This window comes from Diorhabda sublineata, chromosome 6 (assembly GCF_026230105.1).
Source record: "Diorhabda sublineata isolate icDioSubl1.1 chromosome 6, icDioSubl1.1, whole genome shotgun sequence".
Taxonomy (NCBI): Eukaryota; Metazoa; Arthropoda; class Insecta; order Coleoptera; family Chrysomelidae; genus Diorhabda; species Diorhabda sublineata.
The window spans coordinates 2,013,463-2,032,506 of NC_079479.1; the positions used below are offsets into that span (position 1 = coordinate 2,013,463).

General features: G+C 31.3%; 1 protein-coding gene and 1 long non-coding RNA gene across 10 annotated transcripts in view; one reads left to right on the forward strand and one right to left on the reverse strand.

Moving 5' to 3' along the window:
• The window catches only part of LOC130446094 (CLIP-associating protein), a 41,369-nt gene extending 22,558 nt beyond the window's left edge, over positions 1-18,811 (reverse strand). For 2 of the 9 annotated variants that reach the window (XM_056782156.1, XM_056782153.1), the window contains exons 1-12: positions 18,597-18,789; positions 17,595-17,797; positions 15,128-15,405; positions 14,804-15,060; positions 13,708-13,833; positions 13,546-13,587; positions 10,922-11,073; positions 10,632-10,868; positions 10,315-10,571; positions 7,463-7,647; positions 7,069-7,194; positions 1,179-1,199 (exon numbers count right to left, since the gene is read on the reverse strand). In XM_056782156.1, coding sequence (XP_056638134.1) covers positions 1,179-1,199; positions 7,069-7,194; positions 7,463-7,647; positions 10,315-10,571; positions 10,632-10,868; positions 10,922-11,073; positions 13,546-13,587; positions 13,708-13,833; positions 14,804-15,060; positions 15,128-15,405; positions 17,595-17,786 — 1,873 coding nt within the window. In that variant the 5' untranslated portion in view covers positions 17,787-17,797; positions 18,597-18,789. Of the gene's footprint in view, positions 1-1,178; positions 1,200-7,068; positions 7,195-7,462; positions 7,648-10,314; positions 10,572-10,631; positions 10,869-10,921; positions 11,074-13,545; positions 13,588-13,707; positions 13,834-14,803; positions 15,061-15,127; positions 15,406-17,594; positions 17,952-18,596 lie in introns of those variants that run through there. The other 7 variants (XM_056782157.1, XM_056782154.1, XM_056782149.1 and 4 more) reach the window with 6 other exon arrangements.
• Positions 17,095-18,400, forward strand: LOC130446097 (uncharacterized). The gene is made up of 2 exons (XR_008910109.1): positions 17,095-17,383; positions 17,981-18,400. It is a non-coding gene; the product is annotated as an uncharacterized LOC130446097 (long non-coding RNA).
• Positions 18,812-19,044: the final 233 nt, after the last annotated feature.

Sequence of the window (19,044 nt, forward strand, 5' to 3'; positions counted from 1 at the left end):
TTTGGGGAGAAAATGAAAAATATTCGAGAAATATAACATAGGTCACTCTGTATGGAATTCAAATTATTGAATGATCTATAACAAAATAATTTCATAACCAAAGTTTCAGTTTCATTTCAGTTTTATCAATAATTTGTCGATGGGACCGTCCGAGCTAGTCCGGTCCTGCGGTTTGTTTACATTTTCGAGCGAACCAATTAACATACGTCTAGTAAACAAACCGCAGTACCGGACTGGTTCATAAGCTTAATACTTTTTATTATTTATTTTTAACACAATCGTGATAAAATTTTGATAATTTTAAGGGTTGTGTTGATATCGTAGTAATTTATACAAATATACAATATAATTTATACAAATAAAGAAAAACGTGAATACGAGAAAATTTTCCACATATTCGGGAATATAACACAAAATATTTACAGAATATAATATAGGTCACCCTGTATAGATAAAGATCAGCAAAAAGGGAATTGTTTAAAATAACAGGTGGATCAAAACTTGAAAACTATTAACAAAAAAAATTTTCGTTTTATTGTTTGAAATTTTCTGATGAATAAACTATACAAAAAAATGTAGTCAAGACGAAGTCAGTTTCATGATAAGCAACATTAACAACTTTCAACTTTGTTAATAAAATCAATCTATATCATAATAAAAATTTCAGAATTCAAAAATATTTGGCGATTTTGGTAATTCGTCGACAGAGTCGATCCGAACCGAACCGGTCCTGCTGTTTGTTTACATTCTCGAACGAACCCGTCAAGTTACTTCAAGTAAACAAACCGCAGTACCGGACTAGCTCCCACTGCAATATTTAATGCTAATAGAAATGATTTAATACTTTATTTGAAAATGAATTTTTGATAAAAACAAAAATTAAATTTTGACAAAGTTGAATGTCATGATTAGTTCGCAGTAATTTTTTTTTTTAAATAAAACAAATTAATACGAGAAAATAAATGTTATATTAATAATTTTATGTAAGTAATAATTTGATTATTAATAATTATATATTATTAAAAAAAATTGCGTACAAATCGACTCAAAACGCTTGGAGGCTCATCGAAATTCGAAATTTTGATTTCGATAAAGATCAACATACACAAAACGTCCAATTAACGATATAAAAATTACTGCGAGCTGGTTTTGAAATGAATATATTAAGTACCAAGTACCTTGTTGAGCTACTTCACCTTCTAATGTCACACATGGAAAAAAAGCAAATCGATTTAGTATAAAAAAAAACAAGCGAATGATACTTCACAATCCGATAGATATTTTTATATAAAAAGAAAATTAAATAAAATACTAAATAAGACATTAAAGGGCTTTACCATTAATTGTGTTAATATTTTAAATGCAAAAAATTATAAAAAAAAAACGTTTTTTTTTTATAAATATCGATGAACAAAAAAATATCTATCGGTATGACTCAATGGATAATTTTTAAATTTGATTGAAAGGTTTCGAAAGCAATAAACCACAAAACTTTCAACATAAAATTGTTTCGAAGTTAATACAAGTTGAAAATTTAGCTTGATGTGATTTTATTGCTCAAAAACAAGCTAAAAAGGTTGAAATATCAACTGGATGTGATTTTCTGAGTCAGAAAAGAGATAAAATAGTTGGAACGTTATGGGGGTGTGATTTTTTGAGGCAGAAGAGAGCTAAAAGTATTTAAACGTTGAGAGGATGTGGTTTTCTGAAACAGTGGGGACCTAAAAAGGTTGAAATATCAACTGGATGTGATTTTCTGACTCAAAATCGAGCTAAAACAGTTGAAACATTAAAGGGAAGTGGTTTTCTGAGTCAGAAAAGAGCTAAAACAGTTGAAACATTGAAAGGAAGTGGTTTTCTGAGTCAGAAAAAAGCTAAAAGGGCTGAAACGTTACGGGGATATGATTTTCTGAGTCAAAAAAGAGCTAAAATAGTTGGAACGTTATGGGGGTGTGATTTTTTGAGGCAGAAGAGAGCTAAAAGTATTTAAACGTTGAGAGGATGTGGTTTTCTGAGACAGTGGGGACCTAAAATGATTGAAATATCAACTAGATGTGATTTTTTGAGTCAGAAAGGCGCTTAAAGAGTTGAAACGTTGGAAGAAATGTGCTTTTCTGAGTGGAAAACGAGTTCAAAGAGTTGAAACATTAACTGGATGTTATTTTCTGAGTAGGAAACGAATTAAAAAGATTGCAATATCAATTAGAGAGCTAAAAGAGATTAAATGTTAAGATGATGTGATTTTCTGAGTCAAAATCGAGCTAAAGTAGTTGAAATGTCAGTAGGATATGCTTTTCTAAGTTAGAAACAAGCTAAAATGGTCAAAACATCAACTTGATGTGATTTTCTGAGTCAGAATCAAACTAAAGGTATTGAAACGTCAAGGGGATGTGATTTTCTGAGTCATAATCGAGCTGAAAGAGTTAAAACATTAACTTGATGTGATTTTTTGAGTCAGAAAGGCGCTTAAACAGTTAAAACGTTGTAGGGATGTGCTTTTCTGAGTTAGAAACAAGCTAAAAGAGTTACAACATTAACTTGATGTGATTTTTTGAGTCAGAAAGGCGCTTAAACAGTTAAAACGTTGTAGGAATGTGCTTTTCTGAGTTAGAAACAAGCTAAAATGGTCAAAACATCAACTTGATGTGATTTTCTGAGTCAGAATCAAACTAAAGGTATTGAAACGTTGAGGGGATGTGATTTTCTGAGTCAGAATCGAGCTGAAAGAGTTAAAACATTAACTTGATGTGATTTTTTGAGTCAGAAAGGCGCTTAAACAGTTAAAACGTTGTAGGGGTGTACTTTTCTGAGTTAGAAACGAGCTAAAATGGTCAAAACATCAACTTGATGTGATTTTCTGAGTCAGAAAGGCGCTTAAACAGTTAAAACGTTGTAGGAATGTGCTTTTCTGAGTTAGAAACAAGCTAAAATGGTCAAAACATCAACTTGATGTGATTTTCTGAGTCAGAATCAAACTAAAGGTATTGAAACGTTGAGGGGATGTGATTTTCTGAGTCAGAATCGAGCTGAAAGAGTTAAAACATTAACTTGATGTGATTTTTTGAGTCAGAAAGGCGCTTAAACAGTTAAAACGTTGTAGGGATGTGCTTTTCTGAGTTAGAAACAAGCTAAAAGAGTTACAACATTAACTTGATGTGATTTTTTGAGTCAGAAAGGCGCTTAAACAGTTAAAACGTTGTAGGAATGTGCTTTTCTGAGTTAGAAACAAGCTAAAATGGTCAAAACATCAACTTGATGTGATTTTCTGAGTCAGAATCAAACTAAAGGTATTGAAACGTTGAGGGGATGTGATTTTCTGAGTCAGAATCGAGCTGAAAGAGTTAAAACATTAACTTGATGTGATTTTTTGAGTCAGAAAGGCGCTTAAACAGTTAAAACGTTGTAGGGGTGTACTTTTCTGAGTTAGAAACGAGCTAAAATGGTCAAAACATCAACTTGATGTGATTTTCTGAGTCAGAAAGGCGCTTAAACAGTTAAAACGTTGTAGGAATGTGCTTTTCTGAGTTAGAAACAAGCTAAAATGGTCAAAACATCAACTTGATGTGATTTTCTGAGTCAGAATCAAACTAAAGGTATTGAAACGTTGAGGGGATGTGATTTTCTGAGTCAGAATCGAGCTGAAAGAGTTAAAACATTAACTTGATGTGATTTTTTGAGTCAGAAAGGCGCTTAAACAGTTAAAACGTTGTAGGGGTGTACTTTTCTGAGTTAGAAACGAGCTAAAATGGTCAAAACATCAACTTGATGTGATTTTCTGAGTCAGAAAGGCGCTTAAACAGTTAAAACGTTGTAGGAATGTGCTTTTCTGAGTTAGAAACAAGCTAAAATGGTCAAAACATCAACTTGATGTGATTTTCTGAGTCAGAATCAAACTAAAGGTATTGAAACGTTGAGGGGATGTGATTTTCTGAGTCAGAATCGAGCTGAAAGAGTTAAAACATTAACTTGATGTGATTTTTTGAGTCAGAAAGGCGCTTAAACAGTTAAAACGTTGTAGGGATGTGCTTTTCTGAGTTAGAAACAAGCTAAAATGGTCAAAACATCAACTTGATGTGATTTTCTGAGTCAGAATCAAACTAAAGGTATTGAAACGTTAAGGGGATGTGATTTTCTGAGTCATAATCGAGCTGAAAGAGTTAAAACATTAACTTGATGTGATTTTTTGAGTCAGAAAGGCGCTTAAACAGTTAAAACGTTGTAGGGGTGTGCTTTTCTGAGTTAGAAACGAGCTAAAATGGTCAAAACATCAACTTGATGTGATTTTCTGAGTCAGAATCGAGCTGAAAGAGTTAAAACATTAACTTGATGTGATTTTTTGAGTCAGAAAGGAGCTTAAACAGTTAAAACGTTGTAGGGGTGTACTTTTCTGAGTTAGAAACGAGCTAAAATGGTCAAAACATCAACTTGATGTGATTTTCTGAGTCAGAATCAAACTAAAGGTATTGAAACGTTAAGGGGATGTGATTTTCTGAGTCATAATCGAGCTGAAAGAGTTAAAACATTAACTTGATGTGATTTTTTGAGTCAGAAAGGCGCTTAAACAGTTAAAACGTTGTAGGGGTGTGCTTTTCTGAGTTAGAAACGAGCTAAAATGGTCAAAACATCAACTTGATGTGATTTTCTGAGTCAGAATCAAACTAAAGGTATTGAAACGTTAAGGGGATGTGATTTTCTGAGTCATAATCGAGCTGAAAGAGTTAAAACATTAACTTGATGTGATTTTTTGAGTCAGAAAGGCGCTTAAACAGTTAAAACGTTGTAGGGGTGTGCTTTTCTGAGTTAGAAACGAGCTAAAATGGTCAAAACATCAACTTGATGTGATTTTCTGAGTCAGAATCAAACTAAAGGTATTGAAACGTTAAGGGGATGTGATTTTCTGAGTCATAATCGAGCTGAAAGAGTTAAAACATTAACTTGATGTGATTTTTTGAGTCAGAAAGGCGCTTAAACAGTTAAAACGTTGTAGGGGTGTGCTTTTCTGAGTTAGAAACGAGCTAAAATGGTCAAAACATTAACTTGATGTGATTTTTTGAGTCAGAAAGGCGCTTAAACAGTTAAAACGTTGTAGGGGTGTGCTTTTCTGAGTTAGAAACGAGCTAAAATGGTCAAAACATCAACTTGATGTGATTTTCTGAGTCAGAATCAAACTAAAGGTATTGAAACGTCAAGGGGATGTGATTTTCTGAGTCATAATCGAGCTGAAAGTGTTAAAACATTAACTTGATGTGATTTTTTGAGTCAGAAAGGCGCTTAAACAGTTAAAACGTTGTAGGAATGTGCTTTTCTGAGTTAGAAACAAGCTAAAATGGTCAAAACATCAACTTGATGTGATTTTCTGAGTCAGAATCGAGCTGAAAGAGTTAAAACATTAACTTGATGTAATTTTTTGATTCAGAAAGGCGCTTAAACAGTTAAAACGTTGTAGGAATGTGCTTTTCTGAGTTAGAAACGAGCTAAAATGGTCAAAACATCAACTTGATGTGTGATTTTCTGAGTCAGAATCAAACTAAAGGTATTGAAACGTTGAGGGGATGTGATTTTCTGAGTCAGAATCGAGCTAAAAGAGTTAAAACATTAACTTGATGTGATTTTTTGATTCAGAAAGGCGCTTAAACAGTTAAAACGTTGTAGGAATGTGCTTTTCTGAGTTAGAAACAAGCTAAAATGGTCAAAACATCAACTTGATGTGATTTTCTGAGTCAGAATCAAACTAAAGATATTGAAACGTTAAGGGGATGTGATTTTCTGAGTCATAATCGAGCTGAAAGAGTTAAAACATTAACTTGATGTGATTTTTTGAGTCAGAAAGGAGCTTAAACAGTTAAAACGTTGTAGGGGTGTGCTTTTCTGAGTTAGAAACAAGCTAAAAGAGTTAAAACATTAACTTGATGTGATTTTTTGAGTCAGAAAGGCGCTTAAACAGTTAAAACGTTGTAGGGGTGTGCTTTTCTGAGTTAGAAACGAGCTAAAATGGTCAAAACATCAACTTGATGTGATTTTCTGAGTCAGAATCGAACTAAAATAGTTGGTATTCAACCTTTCCATTCGGCTTTTCACTTGATTTCTTTTCCGGCATTCTTTCCAACACTGGTAACGTACAGGATTTCCATTATTTATTCCAAGAAATTAAGGAATTACAGAAATTCAAGTTTGTAATTGACTTTTATTTTTGGTATTCCTCTTTCTCATACTTTTATAGTCAATCAGTAGCCCACAACTTCTCCAGAACATTCAGTCGCTGAATAACCATTTAGTAAAAGGCCAAGAGAAAGCCGGGAGAAAGAAGAATAGACTATCTCCTCGTTAACGGACTTTCTTACAAGTCAGAAAGAATCTTAGGTCTAGTTATAACTGCCAAATGGAAGTTCTGGGAGAAAGAGGAAGATAACCAAGGATCTAACTTCCTCAAGACACAGATACTGGACCTAGAGAGCGAACTGAAGGTATTCTAGAGACTACAGCAGCTCTGATAGAGAGCAGTAGGATTCGAATGAGTTTTACATCAAGTTAATTCTTCCAGAACAGGATTAAATCTTGTAACTTTAATCCTGGAAGTCCCTTGGGACACACCTTAACAGGACAGAGAGGATCTTCGGTCTAGTTATAATTGTCGAATGGAGATTGTGGAAGAAAGAGGAAGATCTAGCACAAATACTGGATCTAGAGGACAGAATAAATGTGATCTAGTAATAAGAGCAGCTCTGATGGAAGTCACAAGTATTTGAATTGGTTTTAGTCTTCCAGAACTTTGTTCCTTTCGGTACATTGCTACCTTGGAAAGCTCAGGTAAAAAAAAGATTGATAATAGCAAATTGTGTAGAGAAGAGAAGCGATAAAATAGATCCTGGTACTGAAAGGTCGGCTATAGATGGACTTGTATCGGAAGCAGTTCTTTTTGGGGACACAATTACTTTCAAAACGTTCCAATCATCTACTAATTGGTATAAATAATTATTTCTTTCGAACAAAAGTTAGTTTTTTTGGAATAATTGATTCGATATATAAAAGAATTACACCATGCCGCTGAATATACTTCAACAAACTTACGTAAACTAGCTGTACCGAATTGAATTTTATTTCTGGCTATAGCGGAATATTGAGCCCTAGCTTTGGCCCTTTGGGCGGCTTGCAAATCGATCGCCGAATTACTTCTGAAACCCTTACTAACCGAATCTGAAAAATAAACTTTATTTAAACACCTCGTATATTATTTTTTTTAGATACAGAACGTTGTGTGATTTTATTGTACGTACTATCTTTGGAAAGTACCGGTATACCGCTACGTTGTCTGTAGCTACGAGGTAAAGATGGTACTCTGTGTAAACCGCTATTAATGACAGACAAATTTTCCGTACTGCCTGTTTTCCGTAAAAGCAGCGTGAGGAAAAAATTTAGGGGGTTACATTTCCACGTGATAATTACGACGAATGATAATTTTTACCTGTTCCGCTGTGCGTGGCAGATCTATAAGACGCTTTGGGCGTTTTGAAACCGCTAGCTATATTGCTGTGGGACGAACTGGCTGACATTCCTTCACCGTGTAAGGCTCTTCTATAACTAGGATCCAGCGATTGGACTAGGTGTTCAGCTTGATCCGGGAAATGTTCTTTGAAACCTTTAAATGCTCTAAAAATGATGATATAAAGTAAAAATGAGGTAGTAAAGATAAAAAAATAAAAATGGAGATATTAGTTACGGAAAGAAAACAATATAAAATTCAAAAACTAAACCAAATATGGATGGAAATTGGAAAATTTTGAGTCAAAATGGAACTGGAATGACAGTACAAGATTTTCCGTACAAGAAAATGCTAAAAAGGTGTTTTAGAGAAACTAAATACAAAATAGAACTAAAATGAAAAGTTTTGAGTAGCTCAATAACAAAAAGAGATGGTACGAGAGGCTATTGCGGATACTTCCTACAGTAAATGGCTGAAAACGTGTTAAAAATGGAGTTAAACTTGTAGATTGAGATAATATGCATGACAAGGAAAGTAAAAAGCCCCATAAGAAAATATTTAGATAAGCTGCATTCAAAATCTAGCTGAAATAACAGTTCTGAGTAGCTCAACAACAAAAAGAGATGGTACGAGAGGCTATTACGGATACTTCCTACAGTAAATGGCTGAAAACGTGTTAAAAATGGAGTTAAACTTGTAGATTGAGATAATATGCATGACAAGGAAAGTAAAAAGCCCCATAAGAAAATATTTAGATAAGCTGCATTCAAAATCTAGCTGAAATAACAGTTTTGAGTAGCTCAATAACAAAAAGAGATGGTACGAGAGGCTATTACGGATACTTCCTACAGTAAATGGCTGAAAACGTGTTAAAAATGGAGTTAAACTTGTAGATTGAGATAATATGCATGACAAGGAAACTAAAAAGCCCCATAAGAAAATATTTAGTAAAGCTACATTCAAAATCTGGCTGAAATAACAGTTCTGAGTAGCTCAACAACAAAAAGAGATGGTACGAGAGGCTATTACGGATACTTCCTACAGTAAATGGCTGAAAACGTGTTAAAAATGGAGTTAAACTTGTAGATTGAGATAATATGCATGACAAGGAAACTAAAAAGCCCCATAAGAAAATATTTAGTAAAGCTACATTCAAAATCTGGCTGAAATAACAGTTCTGAGTAGCTCAACAACAAAAAGAGATGGTACGAGAGGCTATTACGGATACTTCCTACAGTAAATGGCTGAAAACGTGTTAAAAATGGAGTTAAACTTGTAGATTGAGATAATATGCATGACAAGGAAAGTAAAAAGCCCCATAAGAAAATATTTAGAAAAGCTGCATTCAAAATCTAGCTGAAATAACAGTTCTGAGTAGCTCAACAACAAAAAGAGATGGTACGAGAGGCTATTACGGATACTTCCTACAGTAAATGGCTGAAAACGTGTTAAAAATGGAGTTAAACTTGTAGATTGAGATAATATGCATGACAAGGAAACTAAAAAGCCCCATAAGAAAATATTTAGAAAATCTGCATTCAAAATCTAGCTGAAATAACAGTTCTGAGTAGCTCAACAACAAAAAGAGGCAGTACTGGAGGCTATTACTACAGAATCATGCTGAAAAAATGCTAGGAACGGTAATGAACATGTAAATTATGAAAACAAGGATGAAAAGGAAACAGAAAAGCCTCACTAGAACACATTTAAACAACTGAATTTACAATGACAATAAAATGACAGTTCTGTATATACAGAAAGAGGCAATCGAGAGGCTATTAAGGATCTTCCTACAACAGGGAGGCAGTAACGAGGCTATTAAGGAAACTTCCTCCAAGAAAGAGGCAGTAAAGAGGCTATTAAGGATACTTCCTACAAAAAAGAGGTAGTAAGAGTAGCTAGAAAGGATCTTCCTGCTAAAAAGGGGCAGTAAAGAGGCTATTAGTGATCTTTTCTACAAGAAAGTAACAGTACAAGTGGCTAGTAAGAATCGTTCTACAAGAAACAGGCAGTTAAGAGGCTACTAAGAATCTTCCTACAAGAAAGAGGCAGTTAAAGTGGCTAGTGAGGGTTTTCCTACAAGAAATAGGCAGTTAAGGGGCTATTAAGGATCGTCCTACAAGGAGGAGGTAGTAAAAGTAGCTAGTTAAGATTTTCATGCAAGAAAGAGGCTATTTAAAATACTTCCTACAAGAAAGAGGCAGTTAAGAGGCTATTAGAGATATTTTCTACAAGAAAGAGGCAGTACAAGGGACTAGTGAGGGTACTTCCTTCAAAAGAAATGCTGAAAAGATGCTAGAAATGGCAATGAACATGTAAATTATGAAAATATGCATGAAAAGGTAACAAAAATCCTCATTAGAACAAAAATGAAGAATCTAAATAAAAAATGGTGCCGAAATGACAGTTCTCTATAGATTCGCAACATAAAGAGGCAGTATAAGAGGCTATTACGGATACTTACTATAAAATTTACAAAAAATGGTGTTAAATATGTAGAATAGAGAAAAAGGAAGCAACTAAACGATCTACGAAACATAAATATCAAAAAACGAAATTAAAAATAAAACCACAGAAAAAAAATCAAAAGATTCTTAATATCCCTGTGATACGAAACGTTAAATATTGAGCAGTACAGGAAGCTGCTAAAAAATATTGAAAAGAAACAATAAGGAACCAAATTAGAAGGAATGATAAAACTTTTATTGGAAAAATGAAGTTCCGCAACAAAAAGTATATAAATTTGTGTAGTACGAAAAGTACATGTTACCTTCAAGATAAATAATTAACAATACAAAGATTTCCTGTAAATCACAAAACGTATTTTCACCTACCTTCTTGAACTAACTCGCGCGTCTGGATCAGCATCGGCTATACCACTTTTAACTGCTTCTTGAAGCGTAGGGATGTGTCGTTCGAGGGGTTGTTTCGGCCACTGCGTCAATATCAATTCCAAAAATTCGCAACAAGCCCTCCTGATCTCCTTACTCTTCGATTTCATACAATTACTGGTAATAATCGGTATCAAACGACTGCTGTGGATATTCTGTATTATAAATTTCACCGTTATTTGACCCGAAGACGCCATAACCTACAAAATAAAAAAACAACGGAAACAATTTAATTTATATAAAATTAATGATAATCATACCTTCGCCGAATTCTGTATGAGATTTATCAGATGTTGCAACAACATTTCCGAGGTTTTATCGAATTTGTTCCTCAATATCTGAGACAGGTACGATATGGTTATGCAAGCCTCCCGTACCACTTGAGACCGAAGATCTTTCAATGTACCTTGTAAAGGTATTTCCAGGTTCTTCAACCCGACGTAAAATTCTTCGTGGTTCGTAGCGCCGGCTATACATAGCGACCTTATTTTCTTCAACTAAAAAATCAATATTGAAAAATTTGTGGGTGAAATCGAAATCGATTACTTACGGCGTCTACTCTCTTATTCCAATCCTTGTTCGCGTCAGATATGATATCTTGTATGTTCTTTAAATGTTCGCTTACTTCTCTGAATGAGAATATTTGTACTGTTGGACAGTCCTCGAAACTTTTAATGAAAGTTTCTTCGTCAACTGCACCGGCTGAAACAGATCATTACACACAATTAATAACTTTGAATTCTACTCTCTATAGGTTAGAAAGTTTATAAATTCAGTAAGGTTGCAATAGTTTTCACATTTATAACATTTTTTAGTGTCATTATTGAATTATAAATGTAAGTTCCCTTCAATCAACTCGTTATTATTATGTATTTTTTACATGGCACTTTTTTTGCAAATTTAAAAGTATCACTGTTGATAATTTGTTTAAACAACGATATTTATAACGAAAAATAACTAGATTTTTTGAAGAAAGTAGTCGTACCGTACCAAAAGTTGATTATATGATGGTAACAAGTTTATTTTTTAAAAATAATTTTCGTAAAACTGAGGTTAATAACATAAAAATGTTTTTATACCTACCTATAATTTTACACTGTACACTTCATTATAAATAATACAAACATCTTAAATACGATTTTTATTTATTTAGAACTTCGTATATACTTGAAATATAAAGTGAGGTTATGTACAAAGTAATATATTTACGCTTATTTTGTATATTATAGAAATTATAATACCTTTAATGAAAATTATGGAATTATATTAGTAATTACTTAAAAAAAAAACAAACTACTAATGAATATTCAACACTTAATATGTTCGATATAAATAGAGATTTATAAAACTTACATTAAAGTGATCTTCATAATAAATTATTTATACTTTTTGTTACCAATGATGCTGGATCTAGCCAATATTATTAATAAAATTAAAAAAACATTAAACACAATCTTCGACGTAATCTATTTTCTGTTTTTTATTTAAATTATTCCTAAAAACTCACTAACTTCGACATAACGTGAGGTTTGTTTACAATTTGGTGAGAGATTATAACCTGTTGTTAAGCTTGAATTTAAGTTGGCAATAATGTAACTTCCTGATTGGTCAATACACAGACAGTTTTATTAAACACTTTTAATTTATGATCAAACAAGTGGGTGAATTCTAATAAACAGCGGCCATTTTGTAATTTCCCGCATTCCCGATTTTTCGTTAGAATTTTATACAAAATATAAACGGTTTTCGGGAAAAATTATTTTCTCATTCGTTTCCAAATACAAAATTGTTTATTTCAATTATGTAATAAATTATTTTCGGGCCATATAATTTTATTATGGATAGTATATTATTGCTCACAATCTAGCGAACTTTTAGTGATATCTAGTGGTGATGTTATTTACTTAAAATGCTCCCCGTAGTTCAAAAACAGTCTAAAATAAAGTTTTTAGTGACATCTAATGACGATTTAAGTTACTTAAAATACTCTCGCTATATCAAAAACAGACTAAAATAAAGTTTTTAGTGGTATCTAGTGGTGTCATCTGAGTTTTGTGAAAATTCTCTTTCTAGTTTAAAAATAGATAGTTTGGAATGATTTCAAGGTAATTTTAGAAATTTGTTTATTTATATTATATTTTTCTCTAAATTTTTGAAAAAATTCTCCCTCTAGTTTCAAAATAGATGATACAAAACGATTTAGAGGTAATTTTATAAAGTATATTGATTTATATGTTTTTCTAATTGAAATTTGTGATATTTTTTTCATAAAATAAATTTTTTTTTGTTTGTTTATGATCAAAAGCAATTAATTAACGTAACAAACTTCTTAACGAGAGCTATTTAAAAATTGGGATAATTTAATTAGAAGGAAAACGATTTTTGTTATAAGACACTGTAGTGAAGTTAAGGGAGTTTTTTTCTTAATTCCGTATTGAGATATTAATTAAATTAGGGTGAAAAAATAATTAGTATCTTTTATTTTTAAGTTAAAACCAAAGAATTTTCAATAAAAAGCATCTATATCGAAGAAAAGTTGTTCTAATTGTTAATTTTCACACTTATACTGCTTAACATTCACTGCTGTTGAATTTCTAGCATTTCTTTCCAACTTTCAAACTATTTTATATCAAAGTTGAAACAAAACATTAATTTCAGTAATTGTATTATACATAATTAATGAGGATTATTGTTTCTACGAGTATATTTACAAAGTTAATCACTGTAACCCTTATTATACTAATTAGTCACAAGATTATGTCAGTAGCGTACGCTTTTAAGGGTTAGTTTTAGTAAAGAAAAGCTCACAAACATACTTATCTTTTAGTACAGATAATTTTCATAAGAAATCATGTCACGTTCACCCTAAAAGTGGGATATAAAACACACCGAAGACAACATTCAAACAACAGAACGTATTGGCGAATAAACAACTTTAAATATATCAAAAAATCAAACGAAACCCACTAATTTTGAACAACAAGTTGTTCTATTGTTAATTTTCTCACCTAAACTGCTTAATCTTGTTGAAAGCATCACCAAAATTGATTTTCTAGCTTTAAATTCTAGATTTTGAGCTACATATGTCTCATATAAACAAATAGTTTACTAGCCACTACGTTTTATCGGATACAAACAGTCCCATCACCTAAAACCGTACCGGTGCCAACTTACTTGACATTGAAGATTGTCGGAAGGAACCAACTCGACTGAAAACTGGCATGCACAAATATAGGCATATAATATGAAAAAAAAAAAGAAAAACGATTAAAGAAGCTCCAAAAATAATAAGCGATATGTACATTAATATTTGTTATTTCTCATTAATTTACTCACCCGATGAAGTGGAACCTGTACCGGCAGATAAACCTGAACGTTGTTTTATCGCGGTACCTAATACTTGTCTTTTAACGGGAATAATCGGTCTCGCCATGACTGCTTTGTCCGTTTCATCAGTAGCAACTAGAATTCATAAAAAAAATAATTTAATACAATATAAAATGTGTTTGATATTTGAAACAAAAAAAAATAACAATAGGATCAAATCTATTGGAAAATGAGGAGAATGTAATAAAAATGGAAAGAAAAATAATTTACGGGAGTGTAAGATCGTGAAGTGGAAAGGGGTGGGTTTTCAAGGGTAAAAAATGGTTTATTTCGTTTCCAGGAAAAACTACAAGTTCTAGAAAAAAAGTTGAATAGCAAAGTTGTAGGTAATAAGACCTACAACTTGTGTATCAACACTTTTTTACATAACCTCAAAATTTATATAAAAAATTGTATTTTCGATTGTAAATTGGGGTGTTTTTTCTATATCAAGTCAAAATAAGGCTAAAAAATAAATATTTTAAATCAAATATGGAGTAATTGGGATATAAAAAGGTAAGTTTTCAACAAATTTCATAAGAAAACAAGTTTTTTGGGTAAAAAAATAAAGATAAAATACCAAAAACTTTGTTATTTCAATTTTTCACATAAATTTTGAGGTTAAATGAAAAAAGTGTAAATACAAAAGTTGTATTTTTACCCTCAAAAACTCATCTCCTTCTAATTATCTTTCTTTTCATTTTTATTATATTTTCTTCCTTTACTGATGTTTGTTTCATCCCACTATTATTTTTTTTCCACTTTTTACCGTTCTTAAAATCTCTGCTCTATTCTTAACAAAACAGAGGAAGAGAAGTTAGATATACAGGAAAGGAAAATACTCAGGGGGTAAAAAAGAGGGAGAATTATGACTGAAAAGAACAAATAATGAAATACGTAATTGGAGAAGCAGATCTAAACAAAATAAAAACATTCAGGTCAGGTCCAGAGAAAGCTTTAGAGCAACAAATGAAACTACATACATAGAACGAGGAGAAACAAAATAATAAGATGGTATGCAGAGGTGATGGAATAAAGAAAAAAGTATATGAATAAAATGACTTACAGTCTATTCCTTTACTAGCTGACGGTAGTAGCTCTCCTCTAGCTTTAACCTCATCAAATTTCACCGAAAGAACATTCCATTTAGCTTGCGGAACGATATTCCTTTTCTGTAAATCGATCCTTAATTTTTCACCCACATGCTTATAAAGATCAACTAACGTATTAAACGCCGTATCTCTAACAGTTACCGTGGGATCGGAAAGTAAATTGACGATTTCTGGAATGAATTTATTCAAAGTCAACGATTGGGCACCGTATCTGCAATGAAAAAAAAAACAGTAAAAAATGGGGAAAATTTAATAACGAAATGATTAAAACAACTTACTCGTTTAAAGTATTTACCAAACACCTGAGGACTTCTTCTCTAATTTTGGCGTTTTTATGGGTAAAACCGTGGTGTAGTTTTTCTATTAGAATTTGTGGTGTTAATACGTTTCTTTCTAATAATTTTAATAAGAGTATTTGTGCTTTTTCCCTAACGGTGTCTTTAGCGTCTCCTAATCTATCTATAACGTTGGGTAACACTGTTTGAATGTACGGTTTGAAATCCGTTCCTAAACGGTCTATCAGATATGTTAGAACTTCTATTCCATTAGTCGATACCTGAAGGACAGCGATATGATACAGAATATCATTTCAAAAAATATACAATATCCTACTGCATTTTAATATAAACACAAAGGGATATAACCAAACAGACAATAGGTCAAATATTAATAATTTTAGTCAAATTTTGTATCTTATTCCTTTAGTTCTCTCTGTATATTAAAAATACCAACTTACCACAGTTATAAAAAGTGAATATTCAACATATCGATTACAATCAACTAAAATATCCTTCAACCAACCATGACAGAAACCTTGCTTATAATATGTCACACCCTGGTATTCAAGAATATTATACTTAATGTGTTTTATTGTCACATATCACAGTACCGGTCAAAAGTTTTTGCCTACTCCATAATTCATTCATTAAATTTCAAAATAATACATGTCCCTTTCAACTTTTGACTGGTAGTGTACATCAACACAAAAATGTATTAAATACAATAATAGGGACCGTTTCAAATCCATAAAAAACTGATTACCCACTTCTTTTTCGACTTGAATCCTATAACATTTATTGTTTATATATTTTTTCAAATTTGAGGTTAGGTATTATTCTTGTGTTTTCATTTTCTGAATTAAAAATGATTGTAAATGAAAACGGAACAGATGCAAAAAGAAAAGTAAAGAAACTTCAGTAGAAATTTAGTTTAAATTCTATCATGTTAAAAGAAATTGGCAGAGTCTTCATAGACCAATAAAAAGATAGTGAAAAAGAAGAGAGAGGTGAAAAACCTCAGCAAAGCAAATGTTCTTGGATTGTGTTTCAATTACATGCAAAATATTCCACTCCAATGTATTCCGGTACAGAAAATGTTCTACTACAGACAACTTTTCTTATACCCACAGTTCTGTATGGAAAATCTTAAAACGGATGATAATATATCATAATGGGGTTTGCACAAAAGAACCCCAACGAAACATGTTCATATTTATTGCAACTAGGAACGGCGAGAGAACTTTACATGTTTTCTTATGCTTGTGAGAGACAGAACAGGAATCATATCATACCATAATGATTAAATTTTGAAAATAAAAGACAGGTATTATAAGTTTACTATCTCACCAAGTACCACAAAGTGATAAACATCTCTTGGTTTCACAATTTTTGTAATTTGAAGCAACTGTTCCATAATTCCAGATGTACCGTACTAGTGGATAAATTATACAATGGGCATATACCCATTAAAATGTGAGGCGATCTCCTTGAAGATTTTTTGTTGAAACTACCCAAATAAAGTAGATTGGTACTAAATTTGCTTTTATTTTCCCACTCCTCTATTCAATTTTTCTATAAAAACTGATTCTGATTCTTAACCAAGTCAATTTAAAAAATTATTTTTCTGCTTGAATAACTGTTTAAATTGGACTCTGACTATTACATTTGGTTATCTACTGAAATAATGATTATATGTCTTTTTATACATAATATCATATTTGTAAAAAAAAATTCTCATATCACATTATTGCTATATGTTTTTTTTGGTTTGTGGTATTTCTGATAAATGGGAATTTTAATAAAACCGGTATAGGACAAGGGCACACATGCGTTATATAAATAAATTACTTTAAAACCTTACCTTAAAAAAAGTTTTATGTCAGATATTTTTGAATCCACCTTATATAACTACCAGATTTAATAAATTATGAACGTAACTTTTAACATTTTAATTAGACGTTGCCGAAAGGGTGGTCGAAAACGACTGTCTTTTAATAAATATCTATGTACCGAGCTTACTAAAAATAGATGCTATTTTTAAATTAAAAACACGATGCATTTCTCGTTCTAACGCTTGCCAAAGACACGAAGAAAGCGGAAATTTTGCACGATATTATATTCTAAATATTTATACAGTAGTACACAAATGAAACAAACACATTCGAAGTTAGAAAAAAAAAAGAAGTAATGGAAAATACTTACTATAAGAAATATAAAAGAAAAAACTATCTTTGATAATTATCTAGTACCAAAAATGTAAGTATACATTGATGTCATTATTTTAAGCACATTAAAGTCCATTTTCATCAATTTTTCAACACAAAAAAGTATAAATCATTCGATGAAGTGTTAAATTTATCTCAAGTGTTAAATTTATCTCAAATGTATAGAAAATGTTTATTAAAATAATGCAGAATATTTATAGTCACTGAACGTACCCTTAAAATCAAATTATATTATTAATTACCTTATAGTTACTACTCTGCATCCATGGTATTAATCCATCAACAAAAAGTCCAATATCTTGACAATCAATTGGATTTGAAGGTTCGGCCAAAAAGGAGAGAAGATCTACTCCTAGTTGTTGTCGAAATTTTGTATCAGGCTTGGACAAATGGACAAAGAACCCATCCAAGTCCTTTGGACGAGTATATGCCATGTTTGGCTAATCTGAAACAAAATAAACATTCAATATTGACCTAGGGTAACATATTGTGCGAATAAAAAATCTAGTCTATATCTGGATGTAAAACAAACAACTTATATCTCAGATTAAATACGAAATATTAAGAAATGTTGAATAAGTTCTCACCATTATAACAAATATTAATCTCATTAATTAACCATTAAAAGTATTTTAGATTCTCGTAATGGAAACATTAAAAGCTGAAATTCCTAATACCGTACAGTAAAATTTATAAATGAGATAAAATATATTGATAAATCTAGGTGAGTACTTCAAATGTAACAAGCCAATATTAAAGAATCACACTACCATCAAAGTGGCATAACTTCATGAGAAATGGTAATTAATGAAATATATATAAGTATTAATCACGAAATTTATTTAAAACATACAGTAAAATATAAATTAGCTTTGGTTTTAAATTTTTTTCCCTATTATAAATACACTCCTATAATTCAATATAAATTTATAAAAAAATGTAATATCACTTTAAATTGCTTAATTGTAATTTATCGGGAATGAATTTAGTACGAAAAATAAATGTTACAATTAATAATCTATAATTAAATAATGAAAATAATGATAAATGAACGTATTTAAATGTCATCCTCTTATAAGGACTGTCCTTCATTCTAAATATGTATATAATTGTAAGATATTGCTAAAGGAACTGAAATTACTACAACAGCTAAGTAATGTATCCTTCAAATCCAATAATAAAACTACCTAATAGTGTAAATAATATTAAACATTGATCAAATAATTACAAGCGTGTAAACTTACCAATGTAATGTATGCTCATGGGCAGAAGTTAACAATTTTAGAACTTACAACACTATATTACTGTCATTGAATCAGATATTTAATATTTTTTAAAATAACCATTGCTATAATTTTTGTATAATCTTAATATAGATGTAAAAGATAATAATTAATTCACAGATAGAATAAATGTAAAATGTATGACAGATCACAAACCTCATCTAACACTATCTGTCATCTGACAATGTCTTTTTGAACATCTTGTTCTGTGTCAGTATGAAATAGTTCTTTGTTCTGCTCTGGAACTCAATTGACATTTATCGATTATCATATTGGACAATATGACTTCTATTAGAATAAAAATTATTTTTGTTGACAGAATAATTTTTTAAAGTGATTTTCGTCAGTAATTAGTTAACACTACTCTAAATATATTAGTGTATACTTTTTCGATTTTGAGTATAGTTCT